Below are 27,581 nucleotides of genomic sequence, written 5' to 3'. Positions count from 1 at the left end.
CGTAAATCTTCTTATAAAGAGATTATAATCTTTTAAAATTTTAGAGGAGAACACGACTTTGAGGAATCTCGAGGTTTCGATAGAATCCATCATTACGATATATCTCTCGGAATAGAAATTGAATATCGTGATATTTTGATAAAAAAAAAAGCACTCTGAAATAAATTTTGACAAACAAAATTAATAAACGTATTTCCAATTCAAATTGGTTTGATCGTACGATTTTGTAGAATAATCGGCCAATCGAATTATTGCACGTGGTTCTGTCCCTTGAAATTTCCACTAAAACGTCCTGGCAGCCTGGACGTCCAAAGCGTCCAACTGTCAAGAATTTGTCCGTAGAGACGAGTCGGGTCGGCCAGTTGGCAGAAGTAAATGTCACGGGATTCACACACAGGCGTTACATGCTGAAGGGATTATATCACTGCCTAGTCAGACCAGATGCTACTGCGGAGAAGAATGAAGAGACAGAGGTGTAAGTCCATTGTGGATGGAGAGGAAAAAAACTAGGGAGGAAAAAGAGGAGATGGATTGTAACAACGAACGATTGGAATCTGAATGGCGGAGAAATTACGCGAATTTCTGGACGAAAGATGTTACAAAATATGCCGATGACGATCATTTGATGATCCTTTATTATCGCCCCCTTTGATGTCCAATTATTTATTGGATATAAATTGATCGGTTTGTATGTACAGTCGGTTGGATCTCGTTTGGATATGTTTGTGCACCCGATAAGGAATCGAGCTTCGTGCTCGGGAAGTGGAACGTGTGATCTCGTGCCGATTTCTAATGTTGATAATTGAATGAGACGGTTGTACGGTGTTGGGAGACGTTTGAAAAGATGTTTGAGCAGGTAATTGAGAAGAATAATCCAATTTTAGTTAATGAACGGTACGGTTGTACTGTGTCTGTTAACTCACAGCCGATGATTACTTACTTTTTCTCTCTCTCTCTTTTGTCAATTGTAGTTTGAAATCACGTTCGTTGAGAGAAATGTTGAGGGAAGATCGAGAAGGATAATTTAATTTTAATTAATAGAAGTTTGAAAGTTTTTATCCGTTAATCAACAACAATTGATCGTGTTACTTTTAACAATTGTGATTTCGCATAACGTGATGGTAATGTTTTGAGAAGTTTGAAGAAGTTTGCTTATCGCTAAAATAAAGAAAGTTCTAATTTTGTACGAATTATTCCAATTCGAGTAACCAAGTCTTAATTTCCTCTCAAAATTTCTTTGGGAATTCGTTGACTTTTCGCTTAGGTATTTCTGATTATGTCACGTGACTAGTTTCCGTCAATTTCTTTAGAAGCAATGTCATTAATAATTTTGCACAGCTTTCTAGAGATGATAGAACGATCATCGGGTTTAGAGGTGAGAGTCTGTGAAAAATATATATTTTTCATTTGTTTTCGCATTACGTTAATGTTTTGTCATTATTGAATATAATAAATTTTAAGGCTTTTTTACTCCTTAATTTTCAATCCTAAATTTTCAATAATTGGTAAAAACTTTTTGCGTACACATTTTAAATCGTAGATTCATTTGATGATTTTAATGATGATAAAAAAAGACTTTGAAAGATCCGTTCATCCATTCATTTCGTTTTCGTAATATATCTCACTTTCTAATAAATGACCATGCTTTTACTATATTTGTATTGAATAAAAACAAACTTGTTAAGCATCTGGATTAATGATACCGTACATGCGAAACAAAATTATTAATGATTCGTTAAAGTGGACATAAAAAAGGAATATATTACGATGATTTGGAAAGGGAAAGGAGAAAAAAATGGAAAGTCTAGATATCGTGGAATTCCATCGTAGAAATCAAAATTATGCTTTTTCTTCTTCTTCTTCTTCTTCTTCTTCTTCTTTGGGCAAAATTTATTATCCTTAAATCCTATTGTCCTAAAAACAAATATCGTTTCAAAATACAAATACCTTATAATTGTTCCATGACCATTATACAAATGAAATTTATTTGTATCCAAAGAATTTATATCTTATTTCATTAAAGTTTTTATATTATTCAATTTCAATCTTTATTCTTTTACAACAACATTCCAAAATTACCTTGACAACTTTAACAGCATTAATACACCTCAAAAGGAATATTCAATCAACTCTAATGCAGTTTATGCAATTTCCAATCAAGTCTCTTCAATTTCACCTTATATCACAATCGTCCCCCTCCTCCCCCTCCCCCAACATAGCCAATCTTCCACAATGTAAAGGCTAATCGAATCATCGTTAATCACCTTAACGATCTCGAAAGTCAGATTATTAATAAGAATTACTCGTATCCTTTCTTCTTAACTCTAACTCTCTTTCGTTTTCTCCAGATCGAATTAATCAAAGCAATATCATGGAAATCGATTGCAGCTATGCAAAAGACCTCGATCACGAATATTAGATTCGCGAGAGATCGACCAGATCTCTTTCTGATTGGATGGCTCCTCGTCCACACCGGATGACCTCGGCCTATAACAGGCCACTCGATCGCCGATCGATTCCCCCCGCTCTGCTGCATTCTATTTTATTCAACAATCATTTTTTATTTTTGTCCCCGCGATTGAAATCAATGCCCCGCGCGGATCCGGTGACAGATGATTCTGAAATCGGCCCTGCTTTATGCGTACTCTTTCTTTCCTCCAATGTGGACGTAGGTCTGATATTTCGTTGAAGAAGAGATTGAGCTAGAATGTCCTAAACAAATTTTGGGAATTTTTCTGTTTAAGCAAATTTGAACATTCTTATTTTAAAAATTTTGAAAAAATTGGAAAGTTTTATTCCAATTACTCTTTCTTTAACAAGTCTTTGAAATTACAGCTTGTGAAATTATTCTTCTTTTCAAGTATAATTTTATATAACTGAAAGTACTTTGTACATAATTTATTCGTATCTTTTTTTTTTTTAATATTCGATTCGATAACGAGGTATTTACCAACGTAACCGAAGTTATCGTTTATAAAATTGCTTATACGAGCATTAGTTAAAAATAGATAAAATTTATGAAACAGGCATGGAATGTTCCAGAGCAACGACCTAGGTGCGTGTTGATAGTTGCTTGTAATTATAACTGCGACTGGTGTAACAGGGTCTCCGAATAGGAGTATTACGCAAACTATTAAATTAGTCCAGTAAATTATCCTCGCGCTGAACACGCAGTCCTTTCTTTCGTTTTTCCCTTGCGTGAATTGAAAATACACTTTTCCTTTCCCGCGACACTTCTACCCTTTTTGCCATTTTTCTCATTTCCTTTTTCTTTTTCTTTCGTCAAATTTCTCACCAAATCTCTTATCCATTCTATCCACTTTATCGATCAGAAGTTGCAATTAATTTTCGTGTAAACGATTTATTCGGTTGCAGTTTTATTGTCGATTCTCAACCTCCAGCATGGCTCCTTGTTATGCAGCGCGGGGGAACCTGGCGTGAGTATTTTTATTTTATTATTATTATCATTGTATTTCATTCAAATTAATCGTATTCATATATAACGCCTCCTCAAGTATTTGGACTTCGACAATTTGCCAGAGACGAATTTCTCGTGCCAGGGGAAAGTGATCGGTGGATATTACGCCGATGTTGAAGTCGGATGTCAAATGTTCCACGTTTGCACCATCGGTCAAAAAGGTAATTCGACAAAAGAGGAATATCTTTAAAAAGAAAAAAGAAATTTAATTAAACCAATCCCAATTAAAGAACTCTTCGTGCTTGCTTCCCGTTGAAAATAGAAAAAAGAAAAAAGTTTTTTTTAATCAACGTTAAAACGATCGAAACGATTAATCATTCGAAGATCCTTATAGCTAGATCGATCGATTTAGCTTTGCGCCACGGCAATTAGAACGGATAATTAAGTTAACAGTGAAACGGGACAGGCATCGTGATTAGACAAATAGATCTCGATCGAAGGATCGAGAGGCCCGCCCTGGGTGGCTGGCAAGCGTTGATCCAAGTTTTGTAATCGATCGAGAGATCATTCCGAAGAGAATGTCACGGTCGTCGAGGAACGTTTACTGACCTAAGTCGAGACGGTCTGGCTTCGATCCTCACGATCGTCCAACCTTTGATGATGTATCTCTATTGTTAAAACACGATGTCCGTTCCCCCCTATTTATCATATTTTTAATGAATTATTTTTGGAAATTTTATTACATTTTTTTTGCATTTGTTGATGTGTTGATATCATCCTTCTGTCATTATATTTCCTTAACAAATTTCTATTACATTATATCATTTATTGTATCGCGTTAAAATAGATTTTATAATTTATTTATTTGTATTTATATACGATTAAAATAAGATTCGAGTGAAAGGCGTTGAAACGAGTAATCGTGACCCAAAAAAAGAGCATCCCCGAATAATCACCCTGTCCTTCACCATGAGACTTGGTTTCAGACGAGATTATGGACATAAAGTTCCTCTGTCTGAATGGGACCGTGTTCGATCAGGAAACCAGGGTTTGCGAGAGGGTCGACGAGGTCGATTGCAGCAAGAGCGAGCGATTCTACAACCTGAATTTGGAACTCTATGGAAACAACGCGGTCACTCTCAGGTGAGACTCGCGATATATTCGATTAATTTAATTTCTTCGATTTAATCCATTTCGATTATTCTTTTTTTTTTTCTTTCAAACAATATCGCTGAAGAATTATCTACTTTCAATTATTTGAAAGCTCCCCTTTCAAAATAAAATTTATGTACGCCGTTATCGAATCTACAACATTTTCATTTTCGCGAACGGGAATTCGCGCGTTGCTGCGAAGTGAAAATAGTTATTGTCGCGACTCGGTTCACTTGTCGCGCACGAAATGTTTGCTAACGACCGTCTGGACGTTCACCCGTCGTCCATTCGTATTTCGTAAGGACCAAAGGTGTATTAACGCGCATACCTGTCGATTTTATTTACGTGGCTCGCTTGTGGTAAAAGAGGCGTGGTAATCGCTCGTGATTTTTCATCAATCGTTCCGTGTTACTCCTGTTACTTACCTTTTACCGTTTCGTACATCGTATGCTCTCGAAGATCCTTCCTCGAGAGATATCAAGGTTAAAGAAGAAGAGAAAATTCGAATTTATTGGCTTTCTTTTTCCTTTATCTGATAATAAGCACGCAATAATAAATAATATTCTAAAACCTATTTGTAGTTTGCACGAAAACAGCGAGGACGACGTCGATCAATCGGATCCAACGGACGATCATCATCAACGTACCACGTCGGCACGACCCACCACAACAACCAGCACGACAACCACGAAACCGAGCAAACCGTCCACCACGCCAGCTTCCAATTCCTTTTCCCATCCCACTGGTTATCCCCAACACTATCAACCTCAGCCTCCCTTCCCTCAAGTTCACACCAGCCAGTCCAAGTCTCTTTACGACGATAAAAATGGCGGATACCATCACCAGTACATCTTTCACAACGGGGAAAGGAACAATAATCAGCAAGCAACTTCGTATCAATTGTTCAGCAACCAAGGAGTCAGCTCCACGACTGTTCAACCGCCTCAGGTTCATCAGATTAGATTCAGCTCCACTTCGAGCCCTCAGATCATCCATAACAACGAACCGTCCACGGTCACACCGTTGTTCCACTCAACCTCGTCGACCATTCAAACGTTGCTGAACAGCAATGGGAATGGCGTGATAAATCCTATTTTTCATAACCATGGAATCGCCAGCACCACGGAACAATTTATCCACAGTAATAATCCTAGAGAGACTTCCCACTATCGTGAACACGGGGAGCAGAATATCAGACCTTTGGAGGCTATCCAATCGACTAATAAAGGAAAGGTGATCGATCAGGAGCAAATTATCCGATTTTTAATAATATCCATTTTACCTGTTTATTTCTTATTCTTCTTCTCGTTCTTTTCAGATCTCAAAATTAACGATATCGCCTGTGCCAACGTCGGAGTCGTCACGATCGGGGCAAACGAAAAGCAACAGCCAGAGCTCCCAACAGCAAAGAATCTCGGGAAACTTCCTTCCAACACCGGCAACCGATGAAACAACAATCAGATCCTTCTATCCAACCCCGAGAACTTCGTCAAAACCGCCTCAAACCTCCCAACCCACCAATGAACAAGTCACCCAGCACATACACGTGCTGCCCCCTATACCGATCCCTCAATTGAAGCCCCATCAGATCACTATCAACCTGCCGCCACCCGATCTCCAGAGAATAGTCCAAAACCCGTCGTCCTTGCTACCTTCCCAATCCAGGGTAATCGTAACGGCCAAAGCAAGCGTCAGCGACGAATCTGGCAGACCTCTGAACACCACCCAGTTGGTCACTCTTCCGCTCCCAACCATCCCCGCCAGCTACGATGATTACAAAGAGGGTGACGAGTCGTTTGATCCTTTCTACAGGGACGTTCCTAAAATTCGGAACAGCAGATATGTTCGTACAGTGGTTAACGAAAGGAAAAGTGGTTGGAGAGTGAAGAGATCGAAGAATTCTATGGTTTCATTCGCTTATGATGGGGATTCTAAGAAGAATAGGGAAGTGGCAAGTTCGAGTGGCACGAACGTTGAGAATGAAAGTGACAGCAAGGATTTTCGGTCGATCAAAGAGAGTCTGATGAGGTTCAGAGATATCTTGTTCGGGGACGAGTTCACGGAGGAGGCTATTCGTAATGTCTTCGAGGGGAGCAAGTTACAGGGAATTGGCTCTGATAAAAATATCGATAACGAGAGGAAGGATTCGGAACTGGAGGATCTAGAAACGAAGGCTTCCAAGAACTTCAAGGCAAGGGAATACGAGGATGATATCGAGGAAGAGGAGCAGGAAGATGAAAGGGGTAAATCCGATGAACAGTCACAGGAATTTGATATTTCTTTGAGATCGGATACCCAGGAGTCCGATGGTGAAGAATACATTGATGTGGATGAGAGAGGGAAAGTTGAATCAGATTTGAAGGAAGATAGTGAAGAAGTGGATGAAGAAGAGGAACAAGAAATTTCGAACGAGAAGGAGAAGATTGACAACGAAAATGAAAAAGATAAGATCGAGGTCAAAAAGCCGGAACGAATTATCGATGTCGTTATTCTTGATCCAAAAGAATATTCGAAATCTAAGGATGCTTTTTCGAACACGACAGAAAGAGAACACGTTTCCATGGAGATTCCAAAACTTTCCACGACTGAAGAGACAACTATTAAGACAACGATGGAAAGAGAGTCTACGCATAGGCAAGATTCAAAAAATCCAAAAGATCAACGCGACATTGTTGAAGATAAAATGCAGTCTAAACAGAAGGGAAGTGATCGCGAAGAAAACGTAGAAGACGAAAAAAGAAGAGAAAAATCAAAAGAGTTGAAGCCAATCGAAGGAAGAAAAAGTTCGAGGATCAGATCTAGAGGAAAGATATCTTCAAGGAAGAAGGAAAATAAAACTGAAAATAACGAATCTGTTAAATCAACTGATGATAATCTTCCTGAACAAAATGTGGAAACAAGTACAACGAGAGTGAATTCTGAGGTTGAACAGATTGACAAGAATATATTTGAGGAATCAGAATCTCAAACCTCAAAGGAAGTCGATACCAGAGCTGTGAACAAACATGGTGGTTATTTAAAGAGTCTGCAGACCAGTAAGGATCAGGATTCAGGAAAAGAGAGTCGAAAAGGCGAGGTTAATGAATACGAAACCTCAGAAAAGCAATCTAAAACTTTGGAAACATATGAAGAGGAGTCCAAGAAAATTTTGGAAGATGAAGAGAAGGTGAATTTTGATGAAGAACAAATTGAAGAAAAAAAGAAAACCGAGGAAACAAAATTTGATGAAGAAATGGAACAGAAGCTTGAAACGCTTAAGAAGAATTCTTCGATTGAACATGAAAGTGTGGAAGACGAATCGACCACAGTTCTCAATGACGAAGATTTTGAAGAAGACAGCTACGAAGTAACCAAAAATTCTCGCGAGGAGAAAAGCACGAAGCTCGAAGATTCTTCAGAAGAAGATTTCTCTCATGAACTGAAGGATAAAAACGCGAAAATTGAAAGCGAAGAAAAGGAAGAAAAAGAGTATTCTACGACCAAGAAGGAGGAAATCAATTCTCAAGAAGATTCGATAGAGCACCATGACTCTACTGAGGCATTTTATGAAAGTACTTACGAAATGGATGAAGATAACGACTATAAAGATTCTGAAAATTCCGAAGATACTACTATTTCTTCCTTGGAACGTACTATTTCTGAAGAAACGCCAAGTTCCAAGGAAGAAATTCTCGAGAAACATATTTTGAGCGATCAGGAAGAAAGTACTGAAGGAGTTCTTAAATTCACCGATGAATTGCCCAAGGATAGAAGAGAAGACATATTGGAATCTAAGAAATCGTCAGAAATTGTAGATAATACCGCGCATGATTACGTTGATGATAATTACGAGCCTGATAATTATAAAGAACGTGAATCTTCAAACTCTAACAATCTAAGCGACGAGAAGAACAAAGAAATGTTGGCTGATAGCAAAATAGAGGATACTAATGAGAAAATTGAAGAGGACGTATTGGAAACTACGACCGAGTCTGAAAAAAGTGAGGGGACTGAGAATCCAGAAGACTTTAACATGGAGAAGACAGACTTATTACAGACAACAACGTCAACAACCACAACAACAACAACCACTACTACAACAACAACTGTTCGGCCCACACCTCCAAAATTATTCAAACCAATCTCTGCTAGGAAAAATTATAATTACATACCTCCAACGACGACTCCAAATCCCGTGATAATCAAACCTAGAATAAGTCTCCTCAATCCCAAACCGGCAAAGCCACCTAAATCTTACAACGAGTTGGCACCAAAACCAGTGATCAGAAAACTCACCTTGCTAACTCGTAAACCAACAACCATGATGGCTATCACGACGGCTATGGAGGACAATTTAATGGAAACTACGGAAATATCGACTGTACAGTCAACAATAATTACTAATATAACAGACGAAGAAAATGTGCTTGAGGACAAATTAAAACTTGTTAACGAGACGGAACAGAGAGACAACACTTCAGCAAAGAGTAAGGATGATCAGGTCTCTAGTCCAAGCGAACAAAAATCCCCAGCAAATGTCAAAAAGGAAGAGAACGAGGAAGAGAATTTCACACCTTATCCTATCTCTAGATTATCCACTGCTCTTGCCTCCACTACTGAGAAAAACTTGATGGAAATCGAATCTACTAGCACCGAGTCCGACAAGTCAAATAGTTCTAAGAATTTTACTTTGGTAGACGTGGAAATCCTGAGTACAACAGCTTTATCGACGACTTTTGCTTCCGTCGAGTCTGATTATCCCAAGGAATCATCTCCAACCATGAATCCAACTACACAAGATGAAACATCGATTGCATCATCGATCAAGTTCATAGATCAAAATATGACAGAAATTTCTGTCACTACTCCTCAAATAATGACTTCTTCAGAATCATCTACGACTGAACACGTTGAAGAAATGGAATCGACAACGATTAGGCCTTTGAGTCGAAAATCGACATCGTTGAAAAGACGAGATGGTTTCAATTGCCTGGAAAAGGAGATGTACCGTTTTTATGGTGACAATAGGGACTGTAGATTGTTTCATTATTGTTCTCCTGGATTCACGTCGAGGCAGGTGCTCGATTTTCGATTCGTGTGTGAAGAGGACACCATTTTTGACGAAGAAAGCCAAAGTTGTCGCCATAATGTTAAGAACAAAAAATGCCTGAAAAGACAGTGGTAATGAGAAGAGTCAGGATTTTCAAAAAAATTTGCATGCTCTCCCTTCGTGTCGCTGATAACATTGATTTTGGTAATTAGTGAATCCACGACCTTCCCTAGTGTATATTTAATGTATATTGTTAATATGTAAGATCTCTTTTTCTTTCTCTTTCTCTATCTTTCTCCTATGGAAGAGGATATCACCTTTTCCTTTAAGCATTTGCCATAACCCTTGTACATGATGATAATGGATTCACACTTATTAAAATTAATACGCTCGAATAGATTGTTCGAATACGCAGCTCACGCGGAGATGGGAAAAATGGACGACTGATCCTATTTCTTTTCTTTTCTTTTTTTTTTTTACATTCTTTTTCAACGCTTAGAATATTTTAAGCAATGAACGAGATTACAGAATTGCCTTTTTTTAGAAAGAACGATAGGAGAAACACGTAAAAAAAAAAAAAAAAAATAGTGGAAGATTATTGTTCTGAAATAATTTAAGTATTCAACCGATTCGAAAATTATCGATAGATTATAGCTCTGTTGATAAAATAGAATTGTTCAATCGATAAATTAGAATCGATACTTGAATCGTGCAATGTTATAGTTATATTTCTTTTATTTACTTTCTTGAAATTAATTTATTTTTTTTTTATTCAGTTATCTATTTTCCACAAGATAATGTATGTATTATTTCAAAAACTATTTTTTATTTCAAGAAGTATTAAATTTTCAAAATATATTATAAAATTCGTAATACAGCAGTTCAAATATATTAAATATGAAATAATTAATCGTGATTTACATTGTCATTACGATAATTGTCATTACATCACGATAAAAATACGAGAACAATCTCTATCAAAGAGATTATAATCTTGCTATCAAAATCTGACAGTCTCGCAAGCCCTGTCGATTTTTTTTTAGGATAAACAAGAAATTTTGTCGGTTCCTACGTTGCATTGATTATTTCCACGACAAATTGATGTGTTCTATTTAGCAAAACAGCAATAAATCTGTTATACATTGCTCAATAAACTCATATATTACGATCGAATATTTGTATTAGCTGCATGAGTAGATTAATGAGAATGTATAGTATAGTAACAATTAAAAAAAAAAAAAAGACAAGAAAAAAGAAATGCAGAAAAGCATTTTGGAGAAATACTTAAATCCCTATATTGATAGAGTAATTTCTCTAAACAATCGTGAATTTATCTACATTCATATCCTAATAACATCCCTAAATGTTCATTTCTTTTAAAGAAGAATAATTTCGAATTGAAATTCCTATCGATATTATTAAATGTATAAATAGATTGTCATATAACAATACATCATATATTTTATATATATATATAATATTATAATATTAATAATATTATATGTATTATTATATTATTAATATTTGTAATATATATAATATATTTACATGTGAACTTATTCCGCTCCAATTTTTGCGATTTTTAGATAGTTAAAATTGATAAGTGTGTAGAATATATAGAGAAAAGTTTCAGCGTGTACATTTGATGGTTTCTGTAAATATCTGTGTCTCTCTGTAGAGTTACATGTTATCGATGTACGAAACCTTATACTGCGTTAATAATAATTGTAAAGTGCGTGCAATTTTTTGTCTTTATGATTGTTTAGTTGCACGATAATTTTTCTCTCTCTTTTTAAATTTTCTTTTTCTATTTATTTTATCGATTTAGAGCATTATAATTGTTGATATAGATTCTTCTTCATATTTATACCAAGGAAAATTATTTGTAATTTTTAAAATGAATGTGACAACAAAATTTTTACTAAAGAACAATTTACTTTAACATTGAGCGTAGAACACAAGATTAATTTAACTTTTGTTCCTAAATATTTCAATTATCAAAAAAAAATAGTTCGTAATTTAATTTGATCGATGTATAATTTTACCTATAGATACTTTTAATAATTGTAAATATAATTATCTTTCAAGTAATAGGCCACAGTATCGTAATTATTATTGTTGCCTAAATAATAAAATATGAAAAAATATTTCTATTCGACCATCGTACCATCAAGAAAAATATATTTATTTAATTTCACATTTTCCATATCTTTTATTGAATACAATTTTTTAATAATTTAATAATAATATTAACCTAACAATACATACAAGTCATACTTTTACTCTAAAAATAAATAATTTACTTTAAAAAATAAATAAATAAATTATTAATATTATAATAATAATATGTAATATGTAATGTAGTAATACAGACTTAATTCAATTTTAATATCAATTTATCTTAATGTCTCAACTTTACCAATTCGATTTAATTAGAATAAAATTGCAATGTTAATATTATCACGTCAATTTTTAGAATATTTTGTTTTGGGTCCCAATTATCATCCTAATGATAAAATCAAAAATGTAACGTTTATTTTTTTTTTAATTAAAAATTAAAACATTTGAAAAAAGAAGAAAATGAAAAACATTGAATTGACATCCTGTACCTTATTTGTGATTTTGTGCTAATATAGATATAGAAAGATATGATGAAAAAAGGACAGGATAAAAATTTTGGAATTAGCGTCTTTAATGTCTCAAATGAAACTAATAGCAATAAAAAGAGAAAACAATAGGAAAAGGATAGAAATAGAGTAAAAATTGAATAAGAATTTGAGTAAAAATTAACGCTAAAAATATAAATTTAAAAAGTTTTTAAAAAATGACATTAATAATCAATTTTTATTCTATCTTATTTTGTTTTTAAAGAGATATCTTTATATTCAAAAGATGGCATTGAAAATCAATTTCTATTCTATCTCTGTCATTTTCTATCTTTTTTGCGATACTCTGAAGATGGCGCTGATTCTCGAATTTAAGATTTTTCGATCAAATTTTTACATGTGGTATGTACTTCTTATATGTATCTATTTCTTTCATGTAATAAATTAATATATAAAATAGAATTTTTAAAATGAATAATACATCTGTTACATCTTATTATAAATAATAATATTAAATGTTTTCGTATAATAAATATGTATATTTAAGTAACATTTATAGTTTCTGATTAATCATATAACCTTTTTTATTGATTAATTAAAGCATATACTTTAGATGTACTTTAAAACCAACTGATTCAAGATTATATGTATATTATATTACTTTATCGTATTTCATAAACTTTATTTGCATTACAATGAGAATATGATTAAAAATATCTTTGATACAATTTTACGATATTTCACGAAATTATCTGCTCTATCAGGTAACTTAACCTATACGCCAACGTGGTTACAGAAATTTGTAACAATGACAGAACATGTAAAAATCGGAACTCATGACGGTTGTTTTCATTGTGATGAAGCACTCGCTTGTTTTATGTTGAAAACATTGCCAAGATATAAAGATGCAATTATAGTGAGGTAAGATATTTTTTATGAAATAATTTCGGAGTGAGAATTGTAAATGTTTTTATAAAAATATTGTGATTTTAAAATTTATTAGAGTTAATAAATAAAATATCAAATATATTTTTAGATCACGAAATATGAACATTTTAAATACTTGTGATATTGTGGTCGATGTTGGTGGAGAATATAATCCTTGCAAGCATCGTTATGACCATCATATGAGGTATGGCTTGATTTTTAGCTTTTTATATTTTAGTTATTAATAAAGAAAAATCAATATGAAATAACTTAGTTTTATTTATAAATTAGAGATTTTAATGAATCGGTAAGCACGATTATTAAGAAACCAGGTCATGATTGGAAAACAAAACTGAGTAGTGCTGGTTTAATATATTGTCATTTTGGTCATGAAATCATCAAAGAATTAGTTCCACAAGCAAGCGATGATGACATAGAAATAATTTTTAAACATATTTATAATACATTCATTCAAGAAATTGATAGTATAGATAATGGAATTTCTATATGTAATGAAAGTTCTAAGTAAGTAACTTTATTTTATACTTAAAATATATATATTCAATATTTTATGTGTTATACATTTTAGATATCAGATTGTAACAGATTTATCTTCTCGTGTTAAGTTCTTAAATCCACCATGGAATAGCAAAGATCTTGATCCTAATACTCAATTTTTAAAAGCAGTGAAATTAACTGGCGAAGATTTTGTACAACATGTAAATTATACAGCAAATGTTTGGTTACCAGCTAGATCTATTGTAGAGGAAGCTATTGCAAAACGGTTTGAGGTGAATAAAACAGATTATACTTTTTCCTATCTTTACAATTTTGTAATTAATAATAATGGCATTATTATTGTAAACAAATTGCTATGCATCTTTGAGATGATATTTGCATGAATTTGAATAGAATGACAGATAGACTAATTAAATAGAGTCGAATAGAATTAAGCATTAGATTATATTAGTTATAGTTTATTTATATAAAAATATATCATGAAATGATTTATTTGTGGAGTATTGTACAAGATTAATTTTTTTTTATGTTAATTCTAAATTGTCTTTTGTTTAAAATTTCATAAAAATATTTTAAAGCAAAAATTGCAATAAATATTTATAGGTTGATCCTAGTGGAGAAATTATAGAATTATCACAGTGTGTACCATGGTTTCAGCATCTTTTTGCAATAGAAAAAGAACAAAATATAAAACCTTTATTGAAATATGTGATTTTTAAAGATGATACTTATAGAATTAGATGTGTACCTGTAAAGCCTGATAGTTTTAAGTGCAGGTATTTATATAATTAATTAAACTTTTAGAATTGTTAAAATTAATTATTTTCAAAGTAAACTTGGTTTTATAGGTTATTTTTACCAGAATCTTGGGCAGGTTTACAAAATGAAGCACTTGTAAATGCCTGTGGAATCGAAGGTGCTACTTTTGTACATTCTGTTCGATTTATTGGCGGAAATCGAATGCGAGAAGGAATATTAATGATGGCGCGTAAAGCTCTTGAACAAGAAAGAACCACATAATAATAAATCTCATTAAGATTTATAAGATTTTAATTGTTTAATTAAAAAAATTTTAAATAAATTTATAAATTTTAATCACATTCAATATATCATATTCCACGAACTTCATATTTTTTATTACCTAATAGCCTTTAAGAATTATTCATTTATTTTTATGATGTATTATGCTATGAATTATATATCTTTAATAAATTCGATAGAACTTATAATATGTCCAAATATATCTTTAGTCTTACAAGAAATTTTTGTCTTTTAAGAAATTTTATTATATGCTCAAAAAAATGTCAATATAATTCATAACAAAATTTAATGGGTTGAAAGAAATTAAAATTATTTTAGAAATAGAGATAATAGATAAAAATAATAGTTTGTGTAAAAAAGAAATTATTTATTATTAAGTTCCATCATCGTATCCATATAAAAATCACATATTATTTTTGTTACTCCTTTTTTTTTTCGAGTCATAATATTTAATCATTTTAAAATCTTAAGATCATTTTATATTGACAAAGATATATAAAACGAGAATCAACGATCATTATTTATTATTCGTTTGCATTTCGATAAATCAATAATTGAATAAAGAAATAGAAGATTATTTTATGATTACGTCATTGTTCCTTTCGAATTTTTCTGTTCAAATAGTCAATGGTCATTAGCAAGTTTTGCTGCTTCATGCGCGGCCAAATGAGCTGCTTTCGCTGCTGCGACTTCCGGAGTGTCTATCACTCTACCATCAGGACCAATGGGGGCACCATATCCAAATCTATAAGCATAAGGTAGCGAAGCGAAAGCCAAGGCGCCATATGGATGGAGGCCTAGATTCTTTGCAGTTTCCTTCAATATAAAAAAATTTTACAAAATTAAAACTAAATCATACCACATTATATATCATACCACGTTATATATTTATAACACTTTTTCACTCTGGAATAAGACAAAAATTTTCATTCACCGATCTTGAATGAAATTTTACCGTTTCACTATTCATATCCCCATTTTGAAATAATAGGAATCTTGAATTTTTCTTTTCTCGTGATTTAAATATTAATCTAAATTACAAATCACCCAATTATTAATATATTTCTAGACCTCTGCTCGCAATTACCAGTGCGTGAGCGGTCAGATGAGCAGCCTTCGCCTCCGCGACCTCAGGCGTATCGATAACATTTCCATCAGCGCCGAGGGGCGCGCCAGATACAGGTGTGTAAACATGGATTAAAGCTGGCACGTGAGCGTATCCGAGCGTGTTCCTTGCCGCCTCGTACGCTTGAGTCGCGAGATGGGCTGCTTTCGCCTGTGCTACTTCCGGTGTGTCCAAAACTTCCAGGTAACTGTAGGGAATTACCGAACGCACGTATCCTGGTTCTGCGATGGCTGCACTGCAAATCGTGGCAAGGATGATCTGTAAATTGAAAGTAGAGAAACTATTACTTTGAAGAAGTTTTATATGGTTAACTTGAGAGATGGATAAAGATGTAAGGCATATAAATTATTATAATTAAGTTGGATAGATAGAGAGAAGTATTATATATACATAACAGTGGAAAATATTTGTATATTGAAATGTACAAATATAGGTTTTATATCTGGAATAAATATTTGAAATTTTTAGCGTAAGAATTTGCACAGAGGTGTAAAAAAAGTAGGTGGATGAGCGTGATAGGGCGTGGAAACAATCTTTTTATAGTTGCTTCGGTGAATAAGGAGATGTGATTACTTATATAAAGAGGCTTGTGCAAGAATGTGGGATGTTAGTGTGTCAATGACGAGAAAACTAATGGTATGGAAAAATCGGTTAATTGTTAGTAAATAATCGCACTTAATATATGACTAATGAATAGAATCTTCTCTAGAAATGGTTAATATACTCTCAATCTTTTTTTTTTTAAATTAAAATAGTATTCAACTATTTCCATTAAATACATTCAAATCATTCAAATTTCAAAATAAATTTTTAATAATTCAAATACATATCATATACATAATGTCAATTTAACTAGTACTTGATTGCACTCATTTTTTTCTTTTATTACATCTCAATCCAAATCTCCATCCCTTCAAAATCTTGGATGAATTTTCATAGACGTACCACAAAAATATCCTTAAATGCTCATACTCACTATCGTTCTCATGGTTAATCGCGTGGAAAAAGCGCTGCTGGAAATTTTCTAACCAGTACTCGCCCTAAAGTACCAACGGTGATGTGCTGCCCTGTCGAGGCACGGTACCCCTTTTATATAGGTGAATCTGGTAGGGAGTCGTCGACCCGTAGGAGGGGACCACACCCTGGGAAGCAAGCGGTACACCTAAGGTGGTGACATTGACATTACTCGCCTGTTCGTCTCTCGTGTGCTCGTCTTTCAAGGGATATCTCGAGGTCAGGTGCAACATGTGACTTCCTCCTTGAAATTGGACAATACTTCGGTATCCATTCTCTTTTCTTGCCGGTGATTGTTTGAAAACACATAGAGAGTGGACGTGTATATTGGTACGCAAATAAGGATGTTTCGTTACTTTTATTATATCTCTTATAGAAATCTGAAAATAAGTATTACTTTACCAAAAAATTTTCAACCGATTAAATTATGTTTAAATTTTCACTAAGAAATATTTTTGACATTTTGATTAAGATTTTAATAATTTAATTTATAGAAATGAATTTGAATTTTTTTTCTACGTATTCTTGGAATTTACAAATTTTCTGTGGAATTTTTGGAAAAAAAATTGTCATTCTATTAATTTTATAATTTTTGTACAAGATTATCGAGATTACAGGGTCTAAATGAAAAGGAACGATATTATGGTAAATGGATCGATAATGTATATTTACGATGCATGGTATCTATATATAGAACGGAAACATACGTTATTATATTTTTTAGTTTCGTGATTTTTAATGAATGAAAAATTGAATACACATGGTATAATTCTTAAGATATAATTCTTTTTTTTTTTTAGATAAATATCTTTAATAAATCATTACACGAATAAAATATACGTTTTCAACCACACGAAATGGTTGAGAATGTGTAAAATAAATGATAGAAGGATCGAATATGAAATATTTATTGGCGTATAAAAATGATTTAAGAATTTGTCAAGGTGATACGTTCTTAAAAGGAACATCAAGATTTAATCTGCAATTTTTAAGCATTCTAAATTGAAATAATTTGATATTTTATTTAAATCAATACCAGTCTTTCCATAAATTTATATTTCAATTTATATCGATATTTTCAAGCGTAGTAAATAATCTAACATATATATATATATTTTTAAATAAAATCTCATCGATAAATTGTAATTTTCTCAATCAAACAGAGCTATAATTTCAGCTTTAAATTAATATTCAATTTTCAAATAAATAAAACGTATCACGATGATACTATTTTAATCCATACTCACAAATTTTTTCACAATTTTTTCTATCCCTCTTCAAATAAAAATTTAAACTGTAGAAATTAATTATCGACGATAATGTCAATTTCTAAATGAAATTCAAAAATTTTCAATTTCAATTATACCATAAATGTTACGTTGCTTCGAAACGTAACAACGAAATGCTATTCTCGATAAAATATGAACTACATACGTAACATAATTTATATCGACACGTTCAAAATGTTTTAATTCAACGTTCGAGATATAAATTAATTAACTCCGCTTTAATCATGTTCATATTCTTTAAGACGTATACCTAATTACAACATTGATCGAAACATTGTAATGAGAAATCATTCGAAAATTATGGAGCATAAACATTTATGAATTAACGAAGAGATGGTGAGATATCGATAATGTAATTGATATTGTAATTATTCCGTGTATCGAGAGTGCGACCTCGAGCTGGAAAGTGCGGATTCTGGAAAAGAACGGGGACGTAACGTAATTAAATGGAGGAAGAAGGGGTAAAAGTGGAAGGGGAGAAGAGGGAAAAATTGATATGTCCATCAAAACGAAGGTCGCCCTTGGAATAAACAATCCTATGTGATTGAAACGAAACCTTTCTTGACGTGGTTTACCAAAGTGAAGACAAAAAAGAAGAGGAATGCGGGGGGAGGAGAATAAAAGGAAGATTTTGATTCTGTACACGACTGTCGTGGGACTCGTATTCGCTATTTTCCTCTCGGAGACATTGTGCGATTTGCATTTGCATACGCAATGAGACAAGTATTTAGCGAGAATCGTGTAAAAATTAGAAGAGTTCGATGAAATTTAGAAAATTGGAATTCAATTTTGATAAATTTAAAATTCGAACAAACATAAATAGAAAGAAAGATATGTATATTCTTGCATGAAAGTTGTTCAAAATTGGAGTAACAAATTTTTGTTTCGCCAAAAGACTTCATTTTATATTACGAAAAAAAAAGAAAGGATAAAAAGTATATAGAGACACGAGACAAATGAAATCAACCAAAAGAACCAATCCGTTGTGTTAAAAAAAGTGATTGCGCGATTCGCGTGAAATTCATCGTCGAACACTTTGCACAACAGAAGGTTTTTTCTTTCGTCACGCACGTATGCTCTCGATCACGCATATAGATCCTTTTTTCTTTTTTTTTTTAATTCCATTTTTCTTCTCAAGTCGTCAATTCTTACAAGATTGTTTAATTTCAAGTTTCTTTTATTTAAGCTTGGTAAGAAAAATCCTGTATTCAAGATTGAATATTCTTTGACCCGTGAAAATAATTTTTAAGAAGATAAAATCATCGAAATCGGCGAGACGATTCCAAATAATTATCCTCACATTCTCAAAATCAACACCAAAAATAATATAGAAAACGTTTCAAATTAATCGATGAAAATTAATATTTCAACGACAAAAATCCAAAATTATTCCTCCACAACGTCCACTGTTCACCTATTACAAAAAGTAGACACAGAATCCTCACGTTCCAAGATTACCGTAAATCTCATCGTATTACCGTATACCGTATCTTCATTATCCATTTAACCTCTACAGAGATCACGAGACACTGTTCAAAGCGAAAGTCCAGAAGAAGAAAGAAACGAAATTAATATTCCAACGAGAGATTAAAATCTAAGAAATATTCCAACCTTCGCCACTGTTTTCCACGACACAGAAGGAACACGCAACATGTAGAAATAGAAAAAAAAAATGGCGAGAAAATCGCCAGGAATCGTGTCACGTGGGCATGGTGGCAATGTTCAAGATCGGTCGATACGTCGAACGAAAGCCCTTTCCACGGGATTCCGACGGATCTCGTCACGCGGCGTTGTTTTTAATCGGCGGTTATCGACACCGACACCAGTTAAAGAACCGTGCTGAACTATCGTGCCGTTAATTGGTACATTAGGTTGCGTGGGCGGTGGCGCTCGTAGCCGTGCAAGAGGAGCTTAGAGCAACAATGCGAACCTTGGATTGGAAAATTTAACTGCTGCGTGCGATACACATTAGCTGCCTTTGATAAAATTTTGAGACGCAGCATGCAATCAAAAGGATAAAATGCGAACTTGTTTCGAAATTTTAATTAAAAATCTTAAACGTAATTGAATACGCGTTAATTAAATATGTGAATTGAAAGGAGAATTGTGAAATGCTTTCAAAGAGCTCAGAAACTTCGAACGCGATAACAGTTGATAATTAATAATTAATAATTAAAAAGAGAGAGAGAGAGAATTAATACGATTTAAGTAAAAAGATTATTATATATATTATAGATATTTATATTATCAATGAGCGTTTTAATAAAATTCTTTAAAAATATTCATACAGGCAAAATAAAGTTAATCGTAACAACGTAATAACGTCAATATTATTTTAATCGAACCGTTCGTTGGAATCCGAGACAACGTGGCTTCCTCCTTCCTGATCCAGGATTATTCTGGAACATTATGGGACGATTAGGCGTGTCACTAACCCGGTACACATTTGCCTGGACGAGGCCAGGGACGGTTATCGACAGGGAATGCCTGTCGCACGTATCGAGCATCGACATTCACTCGATTATTAACGCTGCTGTGCGCCCAGTAGCGGATGTCATAAAAGACGGACAAGATTTCGTATCGAGTGACATTCGTATTAGACAATAGATTTAAAAGAGCATTCGATACATCCGTATCGAAAAAGGATCAATCCAGTTCTATGATTAATGGAAAACGACGTTTTGATGAAGATATTAAACGTTAAAGAAAAATACGTGATATTTAATAGATAAACAAAAAGCGAAGGAATGTTTAGAGAATTTTTTACTTTCCTTTTATCTATAATTGTAATCATTTTTATATCATTTATTATATCAATCGTTACAATGAAAGATTTAAATCTTGCTAATGGTTTATCGATTCTTGCCTCATATTCTATCAGGGTGTAATAATACTGTGATTATCGTGATTGATAGGTTAGGATAGAGCCATTAAGATAATCCACGTTAAATAGAAATTTCAGATAGAATAATCTTGTTATAGCTAGATTTAAACCTCGAGGGACCCGAGGATAGCAGTAAAAAAGTATTATAATTATTTCCCTTTTGTTTCCTCATTTTTTTCATTATTATAATTAACTCATATTGACATTGGCCATTAAAGCATTAACAACATTGCTTTGGTTTGTTAACGCATAAGTCTCGATTGCTCAATCATCTTGTCGCTGAAAGTCGTCTGAAAGTGTTCTTTTCGTCATGGTTCCTCAACTTCTTCCGTCATCCGTGCGTGAAATTCATTTGGTTTTCACAGAATCTCGGTATACTCAATTACCCAATATTCCCACCAAGTGTTGTCGCCACTTGTTTTGCGACAATTCTATCTTTTCCAATTTAGCAACACTTCGTCATTGCACAAGCGATATACGCATCGCAAGGAAAAATCCTCGCCGTTTCAACGCTGCGTTCAATCAAAACTGAATTGCGCATTCATCAGCTATGTCTCCTTTCGCCATTTTAATCGGTAGCAGACCACGATGTGGAATAATCGCTGGAAATGATATCCGTAATGAACTTGTCCCAATTAGGCCGTGGACGCTCGTTAGAAATGATTGTTCGAGCGCTGCCTGTCATTGTTTCGCAAAGTGTAATTGCTCGCGAGTCTTATTATAAGAATTTCAATCGTAGCGACACGTGATGGAATCTCGTCGAATTTGCATCGAGCGCCACCTTCGAGGATTTCTTTTATTACCCGCAAAAGAAAAATCGCGTGGAACTGGGAAACAGCGATATCACGAAACTATCTCTCCTCACTTTCACCCTCTCGAACAAACCCTTCATCCTCTTTCCACACTCGATCTTTTCATGGATTGGCGCAACCGTCTCTCAACATTCCACCCATTTCGTCTATTAGCATCTCGTTTCACTCTCCTCCTCCTACTCTCTTTTCCCGCGTTGCCAAACAGAAACGCCTCTCCCCCCACCCCTTATTATGTGAAAATCAAGCGGAACGCGTGTACAATATTTCACGTACACGTTTGCACCGTTCGTTTGTTCACCTGGTGGGCGCCCGTAATTGTTCCACGACTATATAAGGTGTATCGCGCTGCGTTCGGCCAGCAGAAAAGCATCAGGTCGTTCCTGGATCATGGCTAACACGAGACTCCTCCTCGTGAGTAACGACCTGCCCCCCGAATTCTCTTTTCACGTAGTCTTCTACTAGCCTAGCTTTGTGATATTTTAACATTTGAAGGAGGAGTTGGCAAAAAGTTGGGAAAATCGATAAAAGTGTGTTTAAAAAAGAAATTACTCGTTTTCAGCTCACGTCCTCGTGTCTCGTCCTCGCAGCAGCGGCGGGCTACGCCGTGCCCTACGTGGCACCGTATCACGGCCCCCCGGCGCCGCTGGCTCACGACGGGAGAGTGATCGACACGCCGGAAGTTGCACACGCGAAAGCGGTCCACCTGGCCACCCACGCGGCGGAAGCCGCCAAGGCATCTCCTCCAACAACCGGTTACGAGGATTACGAAGGGAAATACGAAGGGAACGGGGGTTACGTGGCCGGGCAGAGCTTGTACTACGGACCCCCGGCACCGTTGGCGCACGACGGGAGAGTGGTCGACACGCCGGAAGTCGCACACGCGAAGGCCGCGCACCTGGCGGCCCACGCGGAACAGATTTCGAAAATCGCACATATCGTCCCATACCAGAAGGCACATTGGTGAACGAGTCGATGAAGGAATCGTGGAATTTTTTTTTTTTTTTTTATAGGATCAGTTGGGATATTTTCTCGAGATTATCTCGTTGTTGACGACGTTGTTTAAGATTAATCCGATTTTGCGAGTAATTCTGTGAAAGGGAATAATGGAACGTAAGGGGAAATTGTTTCGCGAATTTGGAGAAAGAGATGTGGATTATGGATTGTAATGGATGATGTGTAATTTGTTATGTTATATATATATATATATTGATTAAAAATATTGCAAGTATTTATCCAATATTTTTTTGTTGATTCTTCTTCCTCTTGTATTCTTGTACTTGTAAAATAAAGTGTAACGATGCAATGGAAAAATTTCGAGTAAGTATTCGTTTTTGGAAAAATTTATGGATTATGCACGGATGGATAGATAGGTGTATAGAAAAGTTGTGGAAGAAGAAGAAGAAAACTTTGTATGCCTATATTTGTCGATATGACCCAAGGCCCTAAGAGATAATAATTTACTGGACGTTGCAAAGTAAGTTATTACGAGCTGAACACGACCGACACATAGAACCTCGAACGGCCCTAAATGGAATCCGGAGGTCTCCAGTTTCCATAAATCTGTCAAATCTGTTTCGTCTCGGTGTCGGTCGAGTACAACACTTATCTGCATTAATTTTATGGTTATTATCGTGCTTCCGTCAAATATTTTGCACGTGGAATTTATAAATTACGAATGAGAGTGAATAAAGCGTTAATAAAGAATTGCCTTCGAAATTATATTATAATAGCGTTTATACGCCAATCATAAGAAATTCATAAATGTGTAAAAATATACAAAATGACATATTAATGCAAAAAAAAATGCATGAAATATTCATTCAAGAGCTGAAATTATTCGCGATATTACTATCAAAGGACAATTTACCAGAAATTTCAACCATGATAAAAAGAAGAAAGAAAATGTATGTAATATGCGAGAAAGAAATTTAAAACGAAAAAATTATATTATAATCTTACATGTTCGTTCATTCGATAGACTACTGTAGGACACGTGATAACATCATTTTATTGCAGGTTCAAGAAGAATGACGCAAGAATGCAAAATATCAATGTGACGATAATCCATAATTATAATATTATCTATCGTTTCCTGGTATTCACAATAAAATCCTTTTTTTCCATCTTCGACGACCTCTTAAATTTTCATCACGAACATCTCAACACTCTTTGAATATCTTCGATAATTCTAAATTCGAAAATTCTAAATTTTACTACTTAACACTTCCTTCGACAACGTTTCGATCTTCCGAATTATCATCGTCTAACATCTTTTTCACATTTTTTCAACGATATTCCATTCTCGAATGAACGAGAGACAAAAAAAACGATATCTCTCTGTTACATCCTCTTCATCTGCATAACACGCGGCGACAGCGTGTTTCATTTCACTCTCTCGTGTCCTCCACCACCGATTTATCATCGGTGCCTACAGCAAGTGGACGAAACGAATTCCTTCGATGGTCGCCATTCCGTGTACACCCACCTATACGAATCCGCGTGTGTTGTCACGCGGCGTCACAACCCGTGCATTCGGTTCTCTACCCGCTGCCTTCTTTTTCTCTTTCTTTCTTTCCTTCCTTCTTTCCTCCAAGAGAGCACGGTGCAACAGTTGCGACAGTTGTGCACGGTTCAAAGACCACATCTCGCGCATTGTTCGCGTGCTGACCTGAACGGAACTGCGAGCTTGTCGCCAACGCTTCGATAACGGGAGAGAGACAAACGTGTCGCTTGCTGGCCGCAAGTTTCTCACCGAGTGGAATGTTTCTGAATAATATTTCGATAGAAATTATATTATAATTATTTTCTCAGAAAATAAAACATCATCATCTCCATTATCTCAAGTAAATGGACCTTTTCTGTACACTTTCGAAAGGAATATACATATATCGAAAATAATTTGGAATAAAATACGTTCAAATCGAAACGATTTCCGATCATCCTTAGGCATTAAAATCTCCAGCTTACTTGGCCCACAATATCCACCCCGAGCATGCAAGCGTCGAAATCTCCGTTGATCCCGTTAAATAAAAATTGATGAGCAATCTTCGTTTCTTTTCCTTTTTCATCCACTCGTCCGATGAAATAGAAAAGGCATATTTTCAATCGACTCTATATCGTTTCAATAGGAAGTATCGGTTGGATATTTTCGAATTTTCGAAAATAGTTATTCAACTTTTACTGTATCGAGGACGACGTGATCGGATCCGCGATGACGTGCGTGTCCACGCGCACGTTGTCGTGTATTTTATTCCTGACGAGGTGACACAGTGTGTCATTGTTAATGGCTTGGTAAATGTTACGGGGCAGGGCATGGCAGCCTTTAAAGCAGAGCATTTTCCTGGGTGTGGTTGTGTACCCCGTTGGCCGCGGATGGGGTGGGGCACGCGACGACGCCCCGTACCCCTATAAATTCGACGAACCACGATGCTGGAAGTCATAATGCGAATCCCAAGCTCTGTCGATAGTCGCTGGATCGACCTGCGCCGAGCTTCGACGTCATGATTCAATACATCGTGAGTATCACCTGTATCTTTTTATCTTTCCTTTCTCCTTCCACTCTTACCGCAATCTTCTCTTATTTCTTCTCTTTAAAATCTATATAGAAATGATGGAGATTCTTTTTAAAATGATTTTAGGAAACCAATATTATATTTATTTCTCTTCAACTAATTTAAAACGACTTGGACTCCGATCAGATCCCTTTTTCTCTTTAATGTAATCCTACCTTTTCGAGCCATTATTTTCTACATCTACGTGTGACTGACCAGTGTCCAACTTTGCTTTCAGATTCTCGCTTCCATTCTCGTTTTGAACGTGGCCCATTCCGCGCCGCAGTGGTATCCTGGGGCGTATGGCGGGCACGCGGCTCCAGCCCCATTGGGGCCCGACGGAAGAGTGGTGGACACGCCGGAAGTGGCCCAATTGAAGGCGGCTCATCTGGCCGCTTTGGCCGACGCGAATGCCAGAGCGCCTAAAGGACCCGGCGGCCCTTATCCTGGTCCTCCTGGCTCCTACGCCCCTGGAAACTATGCACCTCATTACAGGTCTTGCACACTGTTCTCCCGTATTTAAAGAAATACAACCAGAAGCATTGACGTTAATACGAAAAAAGAAAGAAAAGAAAGGTTGATCGTAGGGGAATAAATTATATTTGAAAAATTGCAGCGGGCCACCAGCTCCTCTCGGGCCGGATGGCCGCGTGGTGGACACACCGGAAGTGCAACAAGCCAAGGCGGCTCACTTCTCCCTGTACAACGCCGCGGCTCAGTCCAGCGCCCCGCCAGCTCCAGCACCTCCGTCGTGGAATCCGCATGGAGGCGCCTCCTGGAACAATCCCTCTTGGAATTCCGGACACGATTGGAACCAGTGGAATTAGAATCGGGCGTCGATCTAGAAACGACTAGGCTGACTATATATTTCATCCCCTGTTCATCCCCGATCGACGATGCAAGAGAAAAATGATTCCCTTGGATCGTCGAGTTTCAACTACCTCCAAGAATCTTTATCTCCAAGATGGAAGAAGTATTCTCTTCGTTATTCTTCTGCAACCTCTTTCCACCACTTTTCTTTAAGCCTTCTTATCCCCTCCCTTCCTCTCTGGTTCCGTCTTCTCTGTGATTCGTCTACCTCTTCGTCGGTCGTTTGTCTTCAGTTTTTACGATTCTTTCGGCGTGAATTCGAGGTTGGTTTTTTTTTTTTTTATAATTTTAATTCCACCTTCCTCGATTAATTCCGTTGTTAATCCTAAATAAATACGCCATCGATCATCATTATACAAAAATTGTGTTGGAAAATGGATAAAGTCAATCTTTTAATAATAGAGGAATCAATTTTCTTTTCTTTTCCATTATATAGTTAATTAAATTTGATAAGGGAGAAAGATTTCATTTCGCAAACTCTCGCAACAATTCACGATTCGAATGAAAATTTGAATTTCGTGTTGGAAAGAATTTATCTAATTTAAATAGAAATTGAAACGAATTGTTGAATTAATGGGAAAAGAAGAATATAATTTTTTTCAGAGATAGAAATTTGCAATGATGGCGTATTGTATGCATCGTGAAAGTGAAATAGAAATGTTTGAATCGTCGAATGGAAATGAGCTAACGGTGATATGCACCGTTACAGTTATTGTATACCGTATATAATATCGTCTTGTCACATACCTCTTCAAGGTGATCTCTCTCTTCGTCGCTTTTTGCGTTAGTCAAAGTCTGCGTGGAAATTAACCTATGAATTATTCATATAAAGATTATTCAATGTTATCATGTTTTTCTCTTTTATTATAATTAGAAAAAATTTACATGTACATTTGTAAATTATCGTGCGTGTACATAACGGAAATATGAGGCGAATAAAATGCAACGTTTTGCTGAAACAATTTCCTCGAGAGATTAATTTGTTGTCGAAGAACAACGTGTAATATTACTCCTATTTTTTAGCATTCTGATTTTCTTTTTACTATTTTTAATTTTTTCCTAATCATCGAAAGAAAAATCCTATTTTTTTTTTAAAAACCATCAAACCAAAAGTATACACGGATCCTAAAGAGAAGAAATTTTTAAAAAGGAGGACGAAGGGGAGGCAAAAAAAGAATGCGATGGCAACTTATTATGCGCTATAATTCCCCATACAGAAAATTGTGAAACTGAGAGGTTTAAAGGTCTTTGATTTAATCGAATCCGCGATCAAGGCACGTGTGGTCGATTAACATGCCCGTGACACGAATCAAATCGATTCGTGCTCACTTCGGAAAACATGG

The 27,581-nt window shown here is 35.2% G+C and overlaps 4 protein-coding genes across 7 annotated transcripts in view; 3 read left to right on the top strand and 1 right to left on the bottom strand.

Moving 5' to 3' along the window:
- LOC108002592 (FK506-binding protein 5) overlaps positions 1-12,298 on the top strand; it is a 55,250-nt gene extending 42,952 nt beyond the window's left edge. Inside the window, exons 4-8 of the mRNA XM_017064355.3 lie at positions 3,376-3,437; positions 3,516-3,639; positions 4,393-4,561; positions 5,152-5,803; positions 5,889-12,298. Of these exons, the coding sequence (XP_016919844.2) occupies positions 3,376-3,437; positions 3,516-3,639; positions 4,393-4,561; positions 5,152-5,803; positions 5,889-9,734 (4,853 nt within the window). The 3' untranslated portion in view covers positions 9,735-12,298. The remainder of the gene's footprint in view (positions 1-3,375; positions 3,438-3,515; positions 3,640-4,392; positions 4,562-5,151; positions 5,804-5,888) is intronic.
- Positions 12,299-12,531: 233 nt separating this feature from the next.
- LOC108002589 (MYG1 exonuclease) lies at positions 12,532-14,751 on the top strand. 2 transcript variants are annotated; one of them, XM_017064350.3, is made up of 7 exons: positions 12,532-12,607; positions 12,970-13,126; positions 13,242-13,337; positions 13,424-13,657; positions 13,722-13,923; positions 14,255-14,427; positions 14,500-14,751. In XM_017064350.3, the coding sequence occupies exons 2-7, from the start codon at positions 13,014-13,016 to the stop codon at positions 14,669-14,671; spliced, it is 990 nt and encodes a 329-aa protein (XP_016919839.1). In that variant the 5' UTR covers positions 12,532-12,607; positions 12,970-13,013; the 3' UTR covers positions 14,672-14,751. The 2 variants fall into 2 exon arrangements, with proteins under 2 accessions (XP_016919839.1, XP_016919838.1); XM_017064349.3 differs by lacking the exon at positions 12,532-12,607 and having other exon boundaries at positions 12,610-13,126.
- Positions 14,752-15,038: 287 nt separating this feature from the next.
- Positions 15,039-19,845, bottom strand: LOC108002591 (cuticle protein 18.7-like). 3 transcript variants are annotated; one of them, XM_062078879.1, is made up of 4 exons: positions 19,733-19,845; positions 17,009-17,212; positions 15,780-16,076; positions 15,039-15,508 (listed from the first exon to the last, which is right to left on the bottom strand). In XM_062078879.1, the coding sequence occupies exons 1-4, from the start codon at positions 19,772-19,774 to the stop codon at positions 15,317-15,319; spliced, it is 735 nt and encodes a 244-aa protein (XP_061934863.1). In that variant the 5' UTR covers positions 19,775-19,845; the 3' UTR covers positions 15,039-15,316. The 3 variants fall into 3 exon arrangements, with proteins under 3 accessions (XP_061934863.1, XP_016919842.1, XP_061934864.1); XM_017064353.3 differs by lacking the exon at positions 17,009-17,212 and adding an exon at positions 16,795-16,960 and having other exon boundaries at positions 19,733-19,820; XM_062078880.1 differs by lacking the exon at positions 19,733-19,845 and adding an exon at positions 19,600-19,724.
- Positions 19,846-22,077: 2,232 nt separating this feature from the next.
- LOC108002602 (pupal cuticle protein-like) lies at positions 22,078-27,200 on the top strand. Its single transcript, XM_017064370.3, has 5 exons — positions 22,078-22,228; positions 22,377-22,778; positions 25,285-25,332; positions 25,607-25,863; positions 25,985-27,200. Exons 1-5 carry the CDS (start codon positions 22,205-22,207, stop codon positions 26,193-26,195), a joined length of 942 nt encoding a protein of 313 aa, XP_016919859.2. The 5' UTR covers positions 22,078-22,204; the 3' UTR covers positions 26,196-27,200.
- Positions 27,201-27,581: the final 381 nt, after the last annotated feature.

Source organism: Apis cerana, linkage group LG8 (assembly GCF_029169275.1).
Source record: "Apis cerana isolate GH-2021 linkage group LG8, AcerK_1.0, whole genome shotgun sequence".
NCBI classification, from domain to species: Eukaryota; Metazoa; Arthropoda; class Insecta; order Hymenoptera; family Apidae; genus Apis; species Apis cerana.
Note: the sequence above shows the minus strand (reverse complement) of the source record. Positions and strands in the feature narration are given on the sequence as shown.

What these genes read in the sequence shown, in the direction of transcription:
- LOC108002589 (XM_017064349.3), top strand. Translation starts at nt 12,909, where the DNA reads ATGATTAAAAATATCTTTGATACAATTTTACGATATTTCACGAAATTA. An exon ending in AAAGATGCAATTATAGTGAG is followed by an intron (nt 13,127 to 13,241) that starts GTAAGATATTTT and finishes ATATATTTTTAG; the next exon opens with ATCACGAAATATGAACATTT. An exon ending in ATATGTAATGAAAGTTCTAA is followed by an intron (nt 13,658 to 13,721) that starts GTAAGTAACTTT and finishes TATACATTTTAG; the next exon opens with ATATCAGATTGTAACAGATT.
- LOC108002591 (XM_062078879.1), bottom strand. Translation starts at nt 19,774, where the DNA reads ATGTTGCGTGTTCCTTCTGTGTCGTGGAAAACAGTGGCGAAG. An exon ending in AGCACACGAGAGACGAACAG is followed by an intron (nt 16,077 to 17,008) that starts GCGAGTAATGTC and finishes TTCAATTTACAG; the next exon opens with ATCATCCTTGCCACGATTTG. An exon ending in ATCTGACCGCTCACGCACTG is followed by an intron (nt 15,509 to 15,779) that starts GTAATTGCGAGC and finishes TTTATATTGAAG; the next exon opens with GAAACTGCAAAGAATCTAGG.
- LOC108002602 (XM_017064370.3), top strand. Translation starts at nt 22,205, where the DNA reads ATGGCTAACACGAGACTCCTCCTC. An exon ending in CATACCAGAAGGCACATTGG is followed by an intron (nt 22,779 to 25,284) that starts TGAACGAGTCGA and finishes CTCTGTCGATAG; the next exon opens with TCGCTGGATCGACCTGCGCC. An exon ending in ACGTCATGATTCAATACATC is followed by an intron (nt 25,333 to 25,606) that starts GTGAGTATCACC and finishes CTTTGCTTTCAG; the next exon opens with ATTCTCGCTTCCATTCTCGT.